General features: G+C 36.1%; 2 protein-coding genes across 9 annotated transcripts; one reads left to right on the forward strand and one right to left on the reverse strand.

Annotated features, from left to right (window-relative positions):
- Window positions 1-874: 874 nt before the first annotated feature.
- On the forward strand, window positions 875-12,202 carry LOC123885108. Of its 8 annotated transcripts, none has more exons than XM_045934342.1 (16): window positions 875-1,057; window positions 1,165-1,231; window positions 1,900-2,128; window positions 2,255-4,046; window positions 4,435-5,102; window positions 5,303-5,748; window positions 6,378-6,430; window positions 6,520-6,627; window positions 6,708-8,473; window positions 8,637-8,745; window positions 9,115-9,286; window positions 10,321-10,382; window positions 10,489-10,604; window positions 10,680-11,543; window positions 11,705-11,801; window positions 11,902-12,202. In XM_045934342.1, exons 3-16 carry the CDS (start codon window positions 1,910-1,912, stop codon window positions 11,916-11,918), a joined length of 6,489 nt encoding a protein of 2,162 aa, XP_045790298.1. In that variant the 5' UTR covers window positions 875-1,057; window positions 1,165-1,231; window positions 1,900-1,909; the 3' UTR covers window positions 11,919-12,202. The 8 variants fall into 8 exon arrangements, with proteins under 8 accessions (XP_045790298.1, XP_045790299.1, XP_045790296.1 ...); XM_045934343.1 differs by having other exon boundaries at window positions 4,441-5,102; XM_045934345.1 differs by having other exon boundaries at window positions 990-1,057; window positions 1,168-1,231; window positions 4,441-5,102.
- A 1,529-nt stretch (window positions 12,203-13,731) lies between these two features.
- LOC123885452 (O-fucosyltransferase 29-like) lies at window positions 13,732-18,829 on the reverse strand. Its single transcript, XM_045934740.1, has 9 exons — window positions 18,269-18,829; window positions 17,580-17,670; window positions 16,552-16,628; window positions 16,138-16,226; window positions 15,856-16,045; window positions 15,541-15,722; window positions 15,111-15,213; window positions 14,479-14,807; window positions 13,732-14,279 (listed from the first exon to the last, which is right to left on the reverse strand). Exons 1-9 carry the CDS (start codon window positions 18,473-18,475, stop codon window positions 13,937-13,939), a joined length of 1,611 nt encoding a protein of 536 aa, XP_045790696.1. The 5' UTR covers window positions 18,476-18,829; the 3' UTR covers window positions 13,732-13,936.
- Between the last annotated feature and the right edge of the window lie 800 nt (window positions 18,830-19,629).

Consider the following 19,629-nt stretch of genomic DNA (forward strand, 5'->3'; position numbering starts at 1 on the left):
CTTCGGTGTGGAAGCTTGCTCAACGGACCGGCCTCAACCTTTCTGATCATCAGGTTAGATCAATATATATATATATATATATGTATATAAACAGATCCTTTAATCCCAATCCTTTATTTGATCTGCAGAAATGAATTACAAGTTAGATATCGAATCTACTGCATTGAGTTTTGCGTAATCGAAATTAGTACGGTTCTAAAGTTTTGATTAGATTTTTTTTTACTATAATTCTCAAAATAGATATAATATTATTGATCTATAATTATTAACTCGTGCGAAGGCATGAGCATGGTGACTAGTTTCTAATACACTTCCTTAATTTTTTTTTGGTTTTACAATGAGTTGGTGATCGAACCCAGGACCTACAACATATTATCCAAATCCTCACCACTAGACCAATCATAGTGACTTAATTTTTTTTCTACGACTATTTTTCGTTATATATATTTATCTTTGCTATTAAAAAAAACATTTTAGGGTATATGTACCTTTTGGAAAAACGGATAGCACTCCAGCTGGAAAGAGATAGAGGAGTGATGATGCGCATATGCAAACTGTACGAGGAAAACAACCCACCTTTCTACTTTCGACACCTGTCTATTCTATCTATGTTCGGAAAACTCCAAAATTTAATTTAATACACGAAATAAATGAAATAAACGCCGAATATTTTTTCAGTCACCCAAAGAATTTAATTTCTATGAGCATCTAATAATATACTGACACATTATGTATGATATTTAAAAATACATGACGTGTTACATTTATTAAATGATATGATAAACGTATCATTGAATGTATGTGTAAATTTTTTTACACCAACCGACAGTGCAAAACGATTAAACTCTTGTAAAAACAAAAACAAAAATAAAATCCATCTGGAAAGTACACACTGAGACACTTCCAACATCTCTCGGTTTCATTTCTACTTTTCTCTCACCACTCACTTCATCTACCAACCTTTCCCTTTTCTCGCCGGAACCCTAATTCGATCCGCCGGAACTTAATCCCACCGCTCACTTGCTAATCTCCGGCGACTTTTCAACCATTTTTTTTGGTATTTTATTGTTTTTTGATCAAATTTTTTCATTTCATTTGTTGGTTTTATTTATTTTATTTATTACACTCACAATGAATGTGTTGTTGTTGTTGATGATGATGTAGTAGTAGTAGATGATTGGAGAATAGGTGAGATCAACCGGAGCTGGATTTCCTCGCCGAATGGAGGGAGGTAGCGTTTCTAGACTTTATTATTCTGGTACTGTTCATGTCCAACTATGTTTTTTTGGGATATAGGGTTCTCATTCATCACTCTACAGTGTAATACAATTCCATTTCTGATATAGTGTTTAAAGGTATAATAATGATTTACAATGTTAGTGTGTTTAAAATTTTAATTTAGGACACGAGCGCATAGATGAGATGACATAGGTCTGTTGTAGCTTAACCAAGGTTCCGAGTTCGATCCTAGGATGCAATAGTGTAAAACTCTTAGGGAGAGTTTTCCGGCCATTTGGGTCCAACAAAGCTAGAGGGAGTAGTTTTTGCAGTAGCATGCAACACAGAGGATACTTAGTTCACACTGGTTTTTTTTTTAAATGTAGGAGTAATAAATTTATAACTCATTGCATTGGGTCTACTTTCCCAAATGATGGAATAAAAACTTATTTCATTCCGTTTTGGACTATTATGTTCTATCCTTCTCAAGATATACATGCACGGTGATAGTCTTTGAGATTTGTAACTCCGACAAATAATGATGGACATGCATGTATAACTCTTTTTGTTTCTGATTTTTGGCCTGTATGTGTGTTTGTTTGTCTATTTATGAATATATTTATATGTTTGAACACATTTTTCTAGCTGTTTCTCGTAGTCTGACTCACTTATATGTTTAAGGAATACACCCATGGATTATGATGACAATGATTTTCAAAGCCAGAATCTCCATTTAGCCGGTGAAGGGAGCACCAAATTTCCTCCAGTATTAAGGCCATATAATCTTCCCAAGTTTGATTTTGATGAAAACCTTCAGGGTCATTTAAGGTTTGATAGTTTGGTTGATACTGAAGTCTTCCTTGGAATTGAAAGTAACGAAGATAATCAGTGGATTGACGCATACTCCCGGGTAAGTAGTGGCATAGAGTTCAATTCAACTGCAGCTGAAACTTCATCTATATTAAGGCATAATAATGTTTGGTCTGAGGCGACTTCCTCCGAATCTGTTGAAATGTTATTGAAATCTGTTGGACAGGAGGACTTTATCCCTCGCGAAGCTGTTATACAGGAATCAGATGCCTGTGATGAACTTGCATGCTTAGCCAACCAGATGGATCCAAATCCAAAATCTGATGAGAAAATTGAGTTTAAAGATAACGTTACCGTTACACAGCCACCTAGTTGTATTCTTGAAAACTTGTCCGGATCAAAAGAGGATGCTGGACAGGAGGAATTTATCCATAGAGAACCTACTATACAGGAATCAGATTCCCGTGATGAACTTACATGCTTAGCCAACCAAATGGATCCCAATCCAAAACCTGATGAGAAAATTGAGTTTAAAGATAACTCTACTGATACACAGTCACCTTGTTGCATTCATGAAAACTTGTCTGGGTTAAAAGAGGATGTAGAAATGGAGCAGTCTGTGGCTGGAATTTCTCAAGGCCGTGAAGGAAAATCATCCATAGATGGAAGTTTAAATAATTTGAAACCACCCAATATGCATAGTCATAGTGACTTACCTGACTCTGGGGTGATTCTCTTTACTGATGGTAAATATGATGATACAAACCAAAGGAAAGTTGGAGTTCCTGCTGACAGTTCTCTTAATGAAGAAACTAACGATAACTCATCTGCTTCTGTGGCGATGGCTAATGTGAATGAAGCTTCTACGGAGGAGAATATCCTTTCTACTTGTGAAATCTTAAAAGTTCAAAATGTGCAAAATCAAATAGTTGGTATGGGTGACGACGACCAAAATTCTTTGCAAACACAAACTAGCAAGCAGGATTTGGAGTCCTCCGTGAACAACAAAGATTCTAGTGTTGGTACTCAAACTTTAGATGTAAATACAGTTGAGGGTGAACCAAATCATTCTGATAATCCACTTTGTTTAATACACATGGAAGAAGCTTTGGAAGATGAGAGTGCAGTTGAAGGCCTTGCGACTGAGACAAGTACTTTAGAGAAATCCTCGAACACTGTATCTGATGGTATTTCTAACCTGCAGAAAACAGAAAGTGGAAGTGAAGATGCACGTTTTAGAGATTTATCCCAGGGAAATGCAAAAATTGACACATTATTAGATCCTGGGTCGGGTGATCATTCTGCACCAAATACAAGCATCGTTCCAAAGATTCCAATAAAGGATGATTCCGGTTCTGAGGGGAAAGATGCATATTTTAGAGATTTATCCCTAGGAAATGAAAATAAAGATAATTTATTGATCAAAGGTCTTCTGACGGATGATCAGTCTGCACTAAATACAAGTGACATACCAAAGATTGTCATAAAAGATGATTCTAGTTCTGAGGCGCATAAAGTTGAAGTCAGTAATTCTGATTGTGGAACTTTTCCGAATTATCAGCTTGATACGGTTATGATTGAGAAGACATTTGGTGAGAGCAGTGTTTCTAAGAAAAAGGAGTTGGTAAACATTGGTAACCAGATGGATTCAGAGGATTTGTTATGCAAGTCAGAGACATCTATGTTTGACGTGGTTGACAAAAACACTTCTGTTGTTAGTGAAGGAAATACTGATAACAGAGCAAGTTTTTCCAGTTTCAATACAGTGGTTTCTGCAAAGTCTTGCATTTTGGTCGAGACAACTCAAGTATGTGAAAATAACAAATCTGACAAGCTAGGTGACCATAAAACTGTCCTTGACCAAGGGAGTGAAAAGGCTCCTTTTGATTCGAGCACAATTCATTGTGATGTTGATCAATCCCATCTTTCTGACAAGGGAATTTGTTCACCATCTCTTGGTGCAGGTAGCATGGAAACCCCCACTGTATCAGTTGATGTCATGCCGGTCAGTATTTCAGGTATATTAAAATAGAAAATCAAGCTGGTTTAATAGATTGTTTTAGGATTTATTTTCAATGTTCCTTTCCATCGTATTTTTCAGGTTCAATATGTGTTAGAAAATATTATTTCAACATCCTGTAAGGTAGTAGATGTTATACCTCATCGTAGCAGAACTGTGTATTAGTGTAGTAGCATAATTCATATATGTACCGGTATAGGAGTTTATTTATGTGATTGTAATATGTGCTCGATAACTGCAGTAACAGAATATGCTGAATCGGCATATTCTGATATTACATTGAGCTCCTTAAGGCTTGGCCTCTAAATAAGTAATTGATCTGTTTGGCTTATCATTTTCCTATAGTTTCCTTCACTTTTTATCAATCTAACTGTTCACACTTGAAGTTACAGGTCACCATGAGCTTAAAAGGATGAAGTGTGTTGGGTCTGCTTCTGTTGATGAAAAGGAAGACTTCGAAGCCAAAATAGTTGAGGAAGCAGGTAGTTCTCTTCCTGGTGGGTCTTCTGAACTGGAAGTTGATCCTTGTCCTGTTGCTGGAACTGAAAATAAAAATAATTCCGACAATACTAGACAAATATCATGCGAGACAAACAACAGTTGTCTGGATAATCTGGATACTACTGCTACTGAAAAGATCGGTGAACCTCAAGAAACACAAACCGGTAAGGTTGATCACGAGTGCACAAAAGAGGCTAATGTGGCTGCCGTTCTATGTGAATCAATAGAGAAACAGGAGAATGAAGTTAATGCTACTGCTAATCTGAACCCTCCAGTTTTTGAGCTCATGAATAAGGATGCAACAAACACATCATCTTCTGATCACGATCACAAGGGGAATGATGTATCTAAAGACATGGATGCAACAAACACACCATCTTCTGATCACGATCACAAGGGGAATGATGTATCTAAAGATGCACGAAGCTTAGCTCCTGAGGTAGATCTAGTGGCAAATTTGTCTCAAAAAGATGTTACAGATTTGACCCAAATTGGAGCGAATGCTGGTGAGAGGGGCCCCTTTCCTGTTATTGCAGCCAACAAAGAATCAGTGGTAATTCATGCTTGCAGTTCATAATAATTTTTTAAAGTCACTCATATAAATGTTATTCTACTTATATTTCCTGAACTGTTTCCCTCTTAAAATGCAAGACAGCTTCTTGAAAGATCCATTGTAAAATACAATCTGTATTTTTCATTATGAAGTGATCTAGTTGACTTATTTTATTCTTTGTTCTCCTCTTATTATTGAAGGCTGTGGCAGAATCTCTACTGGCTTCTGAATTAGGTACTCCCAAACCCAATGTAGCTGGACATGTACGTCACGGAAGTCCACAAGTACCTGATGGTGGTTTAGCACGAAGTGTTTCTAAAGGTACACCTGAGCGCAAAACCAGGCGAGCACCTAATAAGACCGCCGGAAAGGAATCACCTAGAAAAGCAAGTAAAGGAAAAACTCCGGCAAGACGATCAGAAAAAGGGGGTAGATCAACTAGTGCATCTCTGAGCCCATCATCCGGTTTCCAGTTGATGCAATCCAAAGAGGCACACCATTATTATGGGAAAATTGATTCCATCAGTACAAAGCCATTTCCAGATTTGAACACTTCTACTTCGCCGTCTGTTCGGTTTCAACAGCCTTTTATGGATGTTCAGCAAATACAACTGCGTGCACAGATATTTGTCTATGGAGCTTTGATGTGAGTTCAAATGTTGGCTATGTTATATTCATTTAATTGTTATGGATGTTACTTAGATGTGGAGACAGTGATGTGCAAGTGTGCTTTTGTCCATTCCCTTCCACACTTATGTCTGTAGTGTTAAAAGTTGGACCAGACTAGTCAATTCGACTGGTTGAACAAAGTATTAGTCAAGCATTCATCTGTCACTGGCTGATCTTAGAATTGGTGGGAACAATAAAAGGGCCGGCTGCGAGCGTGTTTTTTTCCCTCTATTTCTAACGTCTAGTGATAAAAAGCCATTATTATAGGTTTTTTATTATTTTCTTTTTACTGTTTTTTTCTTTTGTTAATTTAAAATTAAACTTTCTTAAATTGTGCTGTAGTGGTGAGAGCATGTACTTATCTCACTAATCATACCCCCCCCCCCCCCGCCCCCCCCCCCTCCGGTCGGTTTTTGTGCAGTTTAATTGGAGTGCTTTCAGTTCAATTTGGCGTTTTATTCCCGACTTCTAATTACAGTTATTTGAATCCAAAGCATGTTTGTATCTTTATGAGATAGGGTTTTGTTTAGACAGCATGAACTGTCCTATGTACTCCAGTATGATAATCAAATGTGCTGATTATTTTTCTTATTGATGTTGCTGCAGTCAAGGAATAGTACCTGAGGAGGCTCATATGCTATCGGCTTTTGGTGGTCCAGGTTTTTGTCCCCTTCAAAACCATTAATTCTTTGCTTGCTTTTGCTCTCGTTTGCAACAAAGTATTAAGCTCCTAGAAATTGTTTTTCAGATGGTGGACGGAACTTTTGGGAGAAAAGCTGGTCTTCCTACTTGGAAAGGCAGCGAGGTCATAAATCTCATCCAATCAATCCAGAAACACCACTGCAAGCACGATCTGGTACATCTATTATATGTGTGTGTGTGTTTAGATTTTCCTCTGATTTCAGTGTGTAACTATTGTGAAATGAGATCCTGCAGGTACTAGAACCCCTGATTTGGCAGTTAAGCCAAGTGAACGGCAAGGAAAAGGCATCCCTTCACCTCTTGGCCTAGCCAGTAGCAAGGGTACTCCAACCATTGTAAACCCTTTTATTCCCCTGTCATCTCCCCTTTGGAGTCTACCAACTCCCTCATGTGATTCCCTGCAATCTAGTGCCCATGCAAGAGGTCCAGCTTTGGAGTATTCACAAGCACTTGCTTCATTGCATCCTAATCAAACTCCACCACTGAGAAACTTTCTTGGGCATAATACATCTCGGATGTCCCAAGCCCCCCTTTCTGGACCATGGATCGCTTCTTCTACTACTGCCCTCGATAACAGTTCCTATATTTCTGCATCACCTGTTGCAGATACAATCAAAGGAACTTCTCTACCTTCTTCCTCTAGTACAAAGAATGTCCCACCTGGTCTGCCAGCTTCCAGTGTAGGTTTACAAAGTGTATTTCTGCCAACTACTCCTCTGTTTAATACAAACAATCTGACGGTTTCACATGCTCAACATTCTTCTGATCCTAAGTCCAAGAAAAGGAAAAAGGTTACAACAGAGTTGGAGGATCTTGGCCAGAAGGCTATGTATTTGCAGTCCCACCTGGTATCAACTCCTGTTGTCAGCAGTCATATACCTACTCCCATCGCCACTGCAACCCCTGTTATGAATGTGCCAGTAACTACTGTTGAAAAATCAGTTGAGTCTGCATCTCCTCTATCTCTGAGTGGCTGGATTGTTCAGAATAGTCTTATGTCAGACGAGTCTCTTACAAAAATTGAGGAGGCAAGGATAAACGCAGAGGAAGCTTCTGCTCTTTCTGCCGCTGCAGTGAATCATAGCATGGAGATATGGAAACAGTTGGATAAGCAAAAGAATTCTGGATTGGCGTCAGATGTTGAGGCCAAATTAGCTACTGCAGCAGTTGCAGTTGCAGCAGCTGCTGCTGTTGCAAAGGCAGCAGCTGCAGCTGCCAGTGTTGCGTCAAATGCTGCACTGCAAGCAAAACTGATGGCTGATGAAGCATTAATGATTTCTGGTCACGCGAGTTCTTGCCAAATTTATCTTTCTGAGGGTATGAGTAACATGGGAAAAGCTACCCCTTTTTCCATCTTGAAGGGTGCAACTGGAACCAATAGCTCTAGTTCTATTATTGGTGCTGCAAAGGAGGCTTCAAGAAGGAGAGTTGAAGCTGCTTCATTTGCCAGAAAACGAGCTGAAAATATGGATGCTATTGTGAAGGCTGCTGAGCTGGCAGCAGAAGCTGTTTCACAGGCTGGAAAGATTGTTACTATGGGCGATCCTTTGCCATTAAGCGACTTGGTAGAAGCTGGTCCAGAGGGTTGTTGGAAAACTTTCCAAGAGTCTTCTCAGCAAGTAGGGTTATTGAAAGGCATGAGCAGAGGTCCAATGAATGTTGACAATGTTGGAGACAGACCGGAGATCTCTCAAATCTCTAACAGAGATATCTCATCTGATGAAACGAGGAAGCAGATTGCTGCAAGCGAGGAGTCACCCTTTCACAAGGCTCATAATGAGATGTCACTGGACCATATGAGATCAATTGATGACATTTCGTCTATTATCAGCATAAATGAAAATAGTTCAAATGGATCAAGGGGCCGCAAGGTTTCCAATTTAGTCAATCCCATCGACGTGCTTCCTGAATCTGGGACTGAAATACAGGCTTCTTTAACTGATGGTAATGGATCTGAAAATCTGGAGGATAACAACATCAAAGAGGGCTCACATGTAGAGGTTATTTTAATGAACTCTTTCCTTTTAGTGATTTAGTTCATGTAAATAAATTCATGATTGCAGGCTTTATTGTTATTTGTTATCATAACAACTTCGATGATGATTAAGTTCTGGTTTTCATTCAGCAGCATGCTTGGCTAACTGAAGCAATCATATGTATCAGGTTTTTAAAGATGGACAGGGATTTAATGCAGCATGGTTCACAGCCAATATATTAAGTTTGAAGGATGGTAAAGCATATGTATGCTACAACACACTTGTAGCTGAAGAAGGTTGGTCAAGCTTATGCATACTTGTTCATTGATGAGAATAAAATACAGTATTAACTACTTGACCAATGGGACAAACTACATGGTTTTGTTTTCTGATTTTTTATTTATTTACTATTTGCAAGAGCCAATGGAAGGCTCATTGTGTGTAACTCAGGGATCTAAAAGCTAATAGATAAATTTAAGGATTTGGTTATATTAGGCATTTTGGATATGAATTGTTTTTGAATTGTTAGTATGATTTTCATCATGCCTTCTTACATCTTCGATGGGAAGTTATTGGTCGTTTCAAATGAAGATCTTATTAACTTGTGTAATACAGTAGACACTCTTTCGTTGTGAATAAGAAAAATCACTGTTTTCTGAGTGCAGGGCCTTTAAAGGAATGGGTTTCACTTGAAGGCGAGGGAGGCAAACCCCCAAGAATACGTGCTGCTCGTTCTCTTACCGGTTTTTATAATGAAGGGACAAGGAAGAGACAACGAGCAGCTACGGTAGATTATTGGTCCGTTGGGGATAGAGTTGATGCATGGATACAAGAGAGGTATATTTATTTTTTGTTTTTTTATACTCTATACAAGAAAGATATAGATTATTGCTTCACTGAATGACTGAGATATAGAAACTGATGCTTATATATGGTATTTGATTATAGAGTTAAATAGTGTTTACCCCATTGTAATGTTCGCGAATTTCAGTTTACCCCCTGTAATATGTTTTTTTTTTGCAATTCCAACCCTGTAATGTGAAGATACGTCTCTCACTGAAATGCTGAGTTATGACTGTTTGGGTTATAGTGCTTTGCTCCCTGTAATGTTAGCGAATTTCGGTTTACCCCCCTCCCTAAGCTTGCCATGTCATCATTTATGTCCAGTCATAAGCCATCATATTAAATGAAGGACTAAAAGGATGGAATCTTCACATTACAAGGCTGCAATCACAAAAAAAAAAATATCATAGGGGGGTAAACCGAAATTCGCTAACATTACATGGGGGAAACACTATTTAACCCTTGATTATATACTATTTAGTTTGTTTTAAAAACTGCATTCTTTTAAGGTTTTATTTCTTTGGCCCTAATCCAACATATACAAGGGACGTGATTTAGTTCCAATTTAATTTTTTTTCCCTTTTCCTTTCATATAAATGGAGTATCTAAATATTTTTTAAAAATTGTGTAACATTATATACAAGGGACGTGATTTTGTTCTTTTTGATACACATTAGCCATCATTCTTGGTAAATTTAAATAAATAAGATCTTTTATTGTGAATTCAGTTCCTTCAAGGGAAAGTACACACTAAAAGGTTTTGCAGATATGATTCATCCTAATTATTAGCTTTTGTTTTACATAATCGTTGGAGCTACAAAGCTTGGCCGATGGTCTTGCTGTTGTTTGGTTTTGAAGCATCATTTTTTTTTCTTAATGCAATTTCACAATGGTGCCACACCTTTTGTGTATTTCCTTTTATAATAGTGATATATTTCACATATTACGTCTATATATGTTTTCGGTAACATATTACGTTTATATTTTGATGTAGCAGTTACCTGAAATTTAGTTATTTTTGTTATTAGTTGGCAGGAAGGTATTATTACAGATAAGAAGAAAGATAAAACATTTGCTGTTCACTTCCCAGGTATATAAGTTATTATCTGATTACAGTAAACCCTAATTTTAAATTGTGCTTATCACTGCACATAACCGGCTTCTTGGAAATACATAATCTATCTGGTTTTCTGCAGCAAGTGGAGAAACCTCAGTTGTTGGAGCTTGGCATCTCCGTCCATCCCTTATTTGGAATGATGGGAAATGGGTCGAGTCTCCTGAGGTGGGAGCAAACAACAGTCTCACCAATGAGGTAGTTTGTTTGCAAATTCTGATGTATGAACTTGATGCGTTGCCTTCTGTACTGAACTGTGCATTTTGAATGCAGGGAGATACACCACGGGAAAAACGACCTAAATTAGGTAGTCATGCACGAGAATTAGTAAAAGGAAAAGATAAGGCTCCAAAAGTCACTGATGCTGCAGAATTAGCTAACACCAATGAACCGAGGTTTTTTAATTTGACTGAAGATGATAAAGTGTTCAATGTCGGGAAGAACAACAAGAATGAAAAGAAACCAGACAGTCACAGATTGGCGAGGTCTGGTCTTCAAAAAGAAGGACCAAGAGTGATTTTTGGAGTTCCTAAACCGGGGAAGACAAAGAAATTTATGGATGTCAGCAAGCATTATGTTGCAGATGGGACAAGTAGGATTAATGATGGAAATGATTCAGTTAGGAATGCAAATTCTTTTATACCTCATGCTTCAGGATCACGTGGATGGAACAGCAGTTCAATAAAAGATACTAAAGAAAAACCAGGAGCTGACTTCAAGCCCACTTCTAAGTCGGGAAGACCACAGAACGTTTTGGGTAGAGTGATTTCATCAAAACAAAAACCTTTGTCAAACTCTAATGCCAATGATTTGACAAGTCGTACAGAAAGAATCAAGGATACTTCAAATCATTTCAACAATGCATCTCAGCGTGAAAATCCGATGGAAAGGGCATCAAATTCTGAATCCACGGGAGCAGGACCAACCTCGTATTCCTCACGTGCATCTTCAACTGATTCTCATCCCACTAAAAAGCCACCCACATCAAGAGTAAATAAAGGAAAATTTGCACCTGGTGGTGGAAGGTCGGGTAAGGTTGAGGTGGAAAAGGCTTTGAATGTAAATAAGGTGAAATCAACATCTGAAGAAGTCCTCGAGCCTCGGAGATCCAATCGCAAGATCCAGCCAACATCAAGAGTAAGAATATGTTTGCTGTTAACTGAAATTGATTGTTCGAGGTTTTGCATCTACTGATTATTTTTTTTTTACTTTTGACAATTATGAAGATTTGTAGAATTTAGATTATATAATTTATAGCCATTTCTTTTGAGCCTGATATTGAATCTGGGTTGTGGCAGCTATTGGAAGGAATACAGAGCTCTTTAATTATCACAAAGACTCATTCGGGTCCACATGAAAAAGGTCACAAAAACCAGAATCGTAGTACTTCTAGGGGTAAGAATCTGTATCTATAATTTTACTTTCAAATATTCTCCTGCTTTTGTAGCCGGGTGAGTCTATATTCAACATTTTAACTTAATGATCAATTTAGCAGGTAATAACCATGGTTGAATGAAGAATTTGCAATGGCCACCTTTCAGTTGAAAGACCAACTGCGATTGGATGACTCGCATACTCTGCATAAATTTGTATATTATATGATAGGGAACATAGCAATGGGAATTCTTGCTTTTTTGGGTTTAGACAGACTAGTTAGTAGCTGTTAATATGATATCATTTTCCTGTCTCATCTTATGGCACTGTAGGCTGTATGTGGAATTTATCCATGTTGACTTGTTTATAGAGATTTGCTGATATATCAAAATGGTAACATAATACTTCTCTCTATTCGTAAATGCAGGTCAGTTTTTTTTTTTTTTTTGAAAAGGTCAATTAGGAGTCCAATAAGTATTGTTTTTTTTTTGACAGGTTAATTCCAAGTTAATACCAATTAGCAATAAGTATTGTTAGTTTTGCCGACGGTTAAAATCGAACATCAGATTTTCTTACCACTTTACTCCCTACACATTCATACATTCATCCAACCACAAAGTCATCCTTATAAGTTATATCTCCTGTAAATATAAGCTTTGTTGGTATTGTATGGAAGCTGATATGCAGTGTTGAGTTTCGACTTGATATTCTCAAACCATTAGGCTTCTAAATAAAAAGTAAAAAAAAAAAAAAATACCAAGAAAAACATTATACTTGGTATTAACTTGTACAACTATTTTTGCTCTTAAATTTCTCTAGTGCTTCATCTTCACATTAAATTTGGGATATTAATTGCATTATATAATATGATAAATTATAATAAAAGTAGTTATACGTTTATATCAACCTGAACATGTATTAGTAGTCATAGCATATTACACTAGTTGCAACCTCCATCTATTAATCATTGAACATCATCTTGCAATTTTTGTTTCAAAATAACTAATAATCTGTCACAATCATGATTCTTTAAAAAATTAATTTCAATTGAAATCGAAGTAAAACTATTTAATCTACGTTGCAATATTGTAGATCGCAGATAAGAATTTAACAATTTTAATTTTGAAAATTTTCTCTCAACCGATACAACAATAACATTAAGATGGTTAATATTATTCTTTTTTTTTGTCAAGTAGCCTAGTGGCTAGAAATTTCATTTTTAAGGTGGATAAGTGATATGACAGGGTTCAAACCCTCCCCTACATATATAATGCAATATCCATATCAACTGAGCTAAACACATGAGACATATAGTTAATATTATTCTATAAGCTTTTTAATCTACAAGTCAACTCCTATCTTGGTCTTCTCCATTAGCATAATAACGAATGTAATGTGAGGATGAAAAATGCCTGCCAGGATTGTCCTTAGGAGTTAGGACCATTCACAACAAACACATATTTCTTTTAGGACAATTTCTTAGCAATTCATCTCTTAAACCACTTCGAGCAATTCATCACTTTTGGAGTCTAAGCATAACCTAAAAATTATTTATATTTGTCTAATATACACAAATTAAATAGTCCTGCATCATGCTAAGATGTATTTTTCATCATTGAATCAATACATCTTATGATATCTTATTTGAACCAATAATGTGATTTATTGTCCAATAATAAAACTAAATTTATTCATGATGCAAAATTTATTTGACTTGCACACCATAAAATTGGTCGCATTGTATAACAACAATCGGCTGAACTTCTATTGGAATTCATCAATGTGTCGAGTTTATTAGAATCACTTCAAATATTTTGCTGAGCTATATAACCTTTTTAAGTGAATTTCCAATTTTTAGCCATACCTGGTATTCAAGTCAGAAAACTGGAAACGTGGGAGAAAAATCAACAACTTTGTCGAAAAATCATTATACCTATAGTTGAGCACAAAATGAAAAAAATATATCATATACTATCTATTAATATTTGCAAGGCTTTGATGTCATCTACTACTTTTCCCCTATACATAGATCTAAATTAAAAGAACAGAATTTTCATCATGGCCATGTGACAGCTTAATACTACAACCAAAATTGCTCTTTCAATTATCATCTTCATCATTTGGTCAAAAAGAAAAACATTATCATCTTCGTCATGTCACGTCCTCTCACTTGGCTTTGGTAGCTCAAAACTTTCTTCATTTCCTCCATTCATTTCGGAGTCAGCTTCTATTGTCATATTCCTAACCGCGAGTTTAGGAGGCCGGATTCCATCTTGACTCGGTTCATCTATAAATGGTTTCTCACAGATGCAACCGCTTGGATATTCATGAAACTCTCCTCGTCCAGGTTTCATCTCATCTGGCTCTCCCATGAATCCTCTTTGACATGCCTTCACTTTTCTCGAAAATGTATCCCAGTCCATCTCATGCCTTGCCATGAGCAGCGCGCTAAGCTTCTTTGCATTTGGTCTAATGGTTCTCTTGTGACCCATATACCGCCTGTTACGAACAAGGAGAAATCAGAAACAAGTTTTTTCCTTTTTTTTTTTGGCATTAACCCTCCAGTTCCTAAGGAAAGGGAGGCCCGGTAATCCAAATTTCGAACAAGTTTTTTCCTTTATCAAGCAGTATCATGTTATTTTTTGAAACAAGGGAGAATATAAAATTACAATATCAGAGTAAACCTATATATTTTTACCTTCGACCGGCAAGAATCCTGGCCATGTTACCATTATTGTTAGCAACAAATACATTACTTTCATCGCAAACAATGTAATCAATAGCAGCAAGGCGGGAAGAGAATGAAAGAAAAGGTTTCAACTCTTCCTCGGCAAGCATCTCCTTTGTGTAGATGTTGGGGAAAAGATCTTTGAGAGGCTTCATGGTTTCATCCCCACCATATACTTCGCCTGAAGCAACATACAGGTATGTGTCATTTGTATAACCAAGTGCCCGCAACATCAAACCCAATTCGTGAGGAGAAAGAGGACATTTCCCACGCTTTCGTTCTCCATCAGGGCTCAAATCCTGTATTATCACGTGAGGTAATGGCTCATTCACTTGATATCAGCAAAGGAATAACTAGTTTTGGAGTCTGTTTGTTTCAATTTATTTAGTGGGTTGGTTTAAGCTTATGAAAAAATATAGAACCTGGAAAAAATCAGATTCCTAATTATTTTGAGCAGTTACTTTTTGAATAGCTTTTGATAAAACACTGAAAATTACAACTTTTAAAATAGAAACCGATTCTTTTAAGTTTAAACTAACTATGATCTTGTCAGTAGAAATGAGGCGATTTTATCAGTAGAAATGATAGGATTGTAATCTTACAGGTAGTGTTGTCCACCTTTTTCTGATTTCACCGAGCTCTTGCCTTTCTTTTTCACCCCCACCAAAATAACAACCTGAAAATGCCAGCATATCTGGCTCAAACCTGTGCCATAAATAATTATGGATTATAAGAATCCGAACATTGGCCACAATTAAAGCCTTACATATTGCCATCATTAAGTTGTGAAAAAAATGTCATTTTCTAATTGTTCAAATAATTGCAATCAATTTCAAACAATGATGAAGGATTTGTGAAAAAGGGGAGGGCAAATCAACCAGATTAAGACAAATTAAAAGATATAAAAGGATAAGATCATATATGGACAACATGTTTGCCATTAGGACAGAGTAGATGAACAGCAAGCTCAAACCACTTTGCCATCTATGGAAGTTGAATTCAAATTTCATATAGCAGGTCAATTAAACAAACCTCAAATGGACTGCTATATAACGGTTTGCCATCTTTTGCATTTTCATCACAATTCTTTGACCAAGTTGTCGTATAGGTTTTGTAAATCTCAAAGCATGATAATTAACACGGCAACGAAGTTTTTGTAGCTCATCATCAAGTTCATTGGCAAGTCTATAGTCGAACTTTGTCAATTGTAGAACCTGCAAAAAATTCCCAAAAATCTGTTACCACCACAGCTGAATTCAGAAAGGAGTTATTCAAACTGACATTAACCAGCTACTAGGTGTTTCATAATCACAAAATTTCAACTATCAGATCATAGCACGGGCTTACCCGCCGTCTCAATAGTATTGGCAAAACTTGATCAAGATAATAATCAGGATCTGATTTCCTCGGGACACGCATTGTATATGGGGGTTTCTCCATTGACCGCATGATCTTATCAGGAACTCTTTTAACAATAGTAACATCTTTTGCAAGATAAGTAATGAACCAATTAACATCGAAAATATTGGCGAAGTCACTGTATTAAAAAAAGTGTTTTTTCATCAAATGAACAATTGTTAACTAGATTCAAATCATTTCTAATATTAGTAATGGCTGTATTTAGATTACCTGTCATCTTTCCAAAAAGAATTATGATCCAGCTCAGGTACAACAAGTGTAGCATTAAGAATCCGTGCAACAACAACAGCATCCGTTATCTGGAGGAAAGAACATGATTGTTATTTCCATCGAAATAACATTACTTTTATTGATTTTTGTTTGTTTGTTTGTTAAGTTTGTGATTTTTACGTGTCTAAACCAGACCACACTAGGCTGCATTTATAATAGGATTGCAATAAATGCTAATTGACATGATGGCTCAATCCAATCCTATCCTTTTCACAATTTCAGTCAGTAGGAGAGCAATCAACTTATACCACCACATGCATTAATATTTTCCATGCTTAAAGGTGTAATTGATCATGGCATGCTAGTGAGCGAGGACCAATAGAATATCATAAAACTTATGTCCTACTTACTTACCCCAGTTCTTTGTTGGTTTAGTCCTCCACTCGTTGCAATAAGCAAGTATCCATTTGACTTGCGCTCACGTACAGCAGCTATATTATCCAATTACAATAATGAGATAGAAAGTGAGATGTAGAAAAATTAAATAATTCAGCCCAAGCTTAAGGAACTGTCTTGAAATAAAACGAAGTATAAGATGGAACACTGAAATTTTCTCATATTCATGTAATGGAAGGGGCCATGAAAGCCTTTTACAACCTGGTCACACTAGTCAATATAGCATAATTATACAGGAGCATTCATGAATCATGATATATTAGAATTTTTTTCAAGAATAAGGACAACTCCTCAAACTTTTACATGTGTGTTTATGGGAGCAAAACGAAGAGGAGGATTTAGCATACTGTTATTTAGAAAAGGGGAAGAATGATCAAAATTTTGTTAACAGTCTAGTCTAGCTCTAGCCATGGCACAGGTCATCTGGAACTGTTTAATATCCATAAAACAGTACCGTATACAGGGGAAGCAAGACATCATGTCTAAAGCGTTATTCTAAAACTGTCAATGTAGACTCACATCAACTGTTAGCCAACAAACCTATCATTGTATGGCAATAGAAGAGAGCCACTTCACTGATACAGGGATTATACAGTATACAACATTAGTATATCGAGGGCTTATTCGGTTGAGAAAACATTTTCTATATCCGGTTTTGGTTAAAATTACAAATGTATCACATTGTTTTTACTTCCTTTCATATCCAAGATGGAAACACACAAAAAATTTCATAAAGGTATGTTTTAATACCATATAACACCAAAGCATCAAATCATTATCTAAATCATATCCAAGATGGAAATCACTAGAAAGATCTCATCTAGATCACATTGACCCACTAGTATACTCTAGCCTAAAGCAGTGGAGAAATATTTTGACAACAGAATGGTACAAGACAAACAACACACTACATACATGTCACCGGTACCATTTTTAGTAAGCAAACACAAAATATAGCAAGTGAGTAATTCACTAATTAGACTTACAAGCAAAATTACGCCCCCTTTCTTTGCATCCATAGTAGTATTTAGAATATTGTGATTCCCAAATATCAATTGGCGCATGATCATTTCCATCCTACAAACATTCACATCAATTACTATTAAGAATCATACAATTAGAAGGCCATAAATTACACTCAAAAGAGCTAAAGAGAGCAGGAGAATACCCGTCAGGTAAAAACTCATACGGAATCATGATGATAAAAAAAGATGAATACATCATTCTCTATATATAGAGCTTATGAACTATGAAGCACAAACACTCTTCGGATTAGGCATGTCCCGGTGTCGGACACGTGTCGATATGAAACCGACACTTAACATTGAATTGTGTCATTTTCTCAAATTATTATTGGCATCCACGTGTCAGTGTCTGTGTCGCGTCCAGTGTCAGTGTCCATACTTCATAGATTCTAAATGATAAACTACCTAACTAGTCGACGTGTCTAGTGTTTGTGTCGTGTCCGTGTCCATGCTTCATAGCTTATGAATGATCAACTACCTAACTATTTACTAATAACCACTAACTAATTAACTAACTAATCAATCAATATTTCTGTTAATTACACTACATGATTAGTAGCACATAAAACAAAAATAAAAGCTTTATTGATTTAGGACCACAATGATAGTAAATGTAATGTAATGTACATAAAAGTGAAAAGAACACTAACCAGTGAAGAATAGAAAGTGCGGTGAAATCGTTGAGAGTACCATTCAACATGAGAAACAACATGACCCGTTAAGAGGGAAACAAGACCCAACCCAAATAGCATAAACCCACAAATCACCGACCAAGGAATGGATCTAGAACATAAGACATGTTTGCCGTTAGTGTGAGTGTGGTTCGTCGATAACAACCACGACTTCACCACACCCATTTAGGTTTGTGTCAGAAAATCAAACCCAAAATCTTCATCAATTCAAAATGTAAAACCCCATTGGAGAATGGGGCATTGTAGTGTAGTAAAGGTGTAGTCTTTAGAATGTTGATTTATGAAGGAATATGAACCCTGATTTAGGGTTTTTCAGATTTTTTTTTTCTTTTCAATTTTGCTTCAATTTTGGACACAATGTTGGTTAAAACAGAGAAGTAAGAAAATGACAGAAAATGAAAGTAAGCCAATGAATGATGAGTGAAGAGGGTACGGAGTATCAATCAATTACTACTGAATAACAAACAAACCAAAGCTAAGCTAATTAAGGTAAGGACCACACTTTATAGTTTATACCAAGAAAAAAAAGGTACTGTAATAGATCTTATATTTTTGTTTTTTTGTTTCATTATTAGTGGTTATTATATTTTTGGCTTAAATGCAGTTTTGGCCCCTCAAGTTTCACAATTGCTTGATTTTGGCCCCCCACATTTCAATTGTTTGATTTTAACCCTCTAAGTTTCACAATTGCTTGATTTTAGCCCTCCAAGTTTTAATTGCTCGATTTTGGCCCCCCAAGTTTACCCCCTTTTGCATTTGCCAGCCCCCCGTTGACTTTTTTGACTATAAATTGCTTATGTGACATTTTAAAAAAAATTAAAAATATGTTTTAATTAAAAAATAATAATATTTGCTTTTATAAAAATGTATTAAAAATTGTTTTTTTAATAAAAAGTTTAATAATTATTTTTTATTTAAAAAAAAGTTTACAAAGTTTTTAAAAAATAATTCATAAAATGTTTTTTTTTTACTTTTTTATATAACAAAATTATTTTACAAACTACATATAATAATAAAAAAATTATAATTTAGTTTTTAAAAAACAATTTGTAATTTATTTATTTATTTTTAAATACTTATTTAATTTTAAAATGCCACATAACCAATTTTAATCAAAATATTCAACGGGGGGCTAGCAAATGCAAAAGGGGGTAAACTTGGGGGGCTAAAATCGAGCAATTGAAACTTGGAGGGCTAAAATCAAGCAATTGTGAAACTTAAGGGGTTAAAATCAAGCAATTAAAATGTGGGGGACCAAAATCAAGCAATTGTGAAACTTGGGGGGCCAAAACTGCATTTAAGCCTATATTTTTTTATAT

The sequence above is a fragment of the Trifolium pratense genome, linkage group LG5 (genome assembly GCF_020283565.1).
Source record: "Trifolium pratense cultivar HEN17-A07 linkage group LG5, ARS_RC_1.1, whole genome shotgun sequence".
NCBI lineage: Eukaryota > Viridiplantae > Streptophyta > Magnoliopsida > Fabales > Fabaceae > Trifolium > Trifolium pratense.

Coding starts and splice junctions, on each gene's coding strand:
- LOC123885108 (XM_045934340.1), top strand. CDS start 1,910: ATGGATTATGATGACAATGATTTTCAAAGCCAGAATCTCCATTTAGCC. Junction 4,047..4,434: donor CATGCCGGTCAGTATTTCAG/GTATATTAAAAT, acceptor TCACACTTGAAG/TTACAGGTCACCATGAGCTT. Junction 5,749..6,377: donor TTTGTCTATGGAGCTTTGAT/GTGAGTTCAAAT, acceptor ATGTTGCTGCAG/TCAAGGAATAGTACCTGAGG.
- LOC123885452 (XM_045934740.1), bottom strand. CDS start 18,475: ATGGGTGTGGTGAAGTCGTGGTTGTTATCGACGAACCACACTCACACT. Junction 17,671..18,268: donor GCACTTTCTATTCTTCACTG/GTTAGTGTTCTT, acceptor GAATGTTTGTAG/GATGGAAATGATCATGCGCC. Junction 14,280..14,478: donor AGGATTCTTGCCGGTCGAAG/GTAAAAATATAT, acceptor TGTTCGTAACAG/GCGGTATATGGGTCACAAGA.